This window comes from Penaeus monodon, chromosome 28, assembly GCF_015228065.2.
Source record: "Penaeus monodon isolate SGIC_2016 chromosome 28, NSTDA_Pmon_1, whole genome shotgun sequence".
NCBI classification, from domain to species: domain Eukaryota; kingdom Metazoa; phylum Arthropoda; class Malacostraca; order Decapoda; family Penaeidae; genus Penaeus; species Penaeus monodon.
Genome location: NC_051413.1, coordinates 18885761 through 18886414, shown reverse-complemented (window position 1 = coordinate 18886414; position 654 = coordinate 18885761). Strand labels below are relative to the sequence as shown.

At 43.9% G+C, this 654-nt stretch overlaps 1 protein-coding gene across 1 annotated transcript in view; it reads left to right on the top strand.

Moving 5' to 3' along the window:
* The window catches only part of LOC119591093 (tachykinin-like peptides receptor 99D), a 37171-nt gene that overhangs the window by 7903 nt on the left and 28614 nt on the right, over positions 1-654 (top strand). The window contains exon 5 of the mRNA XM_037939813.1: positions 133-216. Coding sequence (XP_037795741.1) covers positions 133-216 — 84 coding nt within the window. The remainder of the gene's footprint in view (positions 1-132; positions 217-654) is intronic.

Genomic DNA, 654 nt, shown 5'->3' with positions numbered 1-654 from the left:
TTATATAGAAATGTATATACATGGAAATACTAATAAGCAAGTACACGAATACCATATAAATGCACGCAGACGAACGCAGTCCCGAACAAATGGCAATTTCTCACCTGTGATTCCACTCCCGTCGCCTTGCAGGTCGTGAAGATGATGATCGTGGTGGTGACCATCTTCGCCGTGTGTTGGCTCCCTTACCACGTCTACTTCATTCTCTCCAATGTGGTGAGTGTCCCCGATGAGTCAGTGACCCACGTGACTCACAGGGCGGGTTGGGTTTCGTGTGTGTAAATAGGGAGGGGGAGTGAGAGGGGAACGAAACATAGCGGACACATACAAGAAATTACTTGTTACAGACGTCGAAGGTAGCTGGGCAGGTGAATAAAAGATGAAGCGGGAGGAAGGTTGTCAATAAATAGGGGCGTGTGTTACTGTGTTAAGGCAGGGCGGGGGAGAAGATTCATTTATAATCATTTTGTGGCAGTTAGACGCCAGTTATGATTTATAAGTATATTTGTCCATGTATAACAATTAAGAGGAATCCACATTCCTAAATTGACAACTAATCTTATTGCTAGTAGCAGGAGTGTAATAATTACCATTATTTTTGCTAGCTGTAGTAGTAGAGCTGCTGCTGTAGCACTAGCATGTTAACAAAAGCGG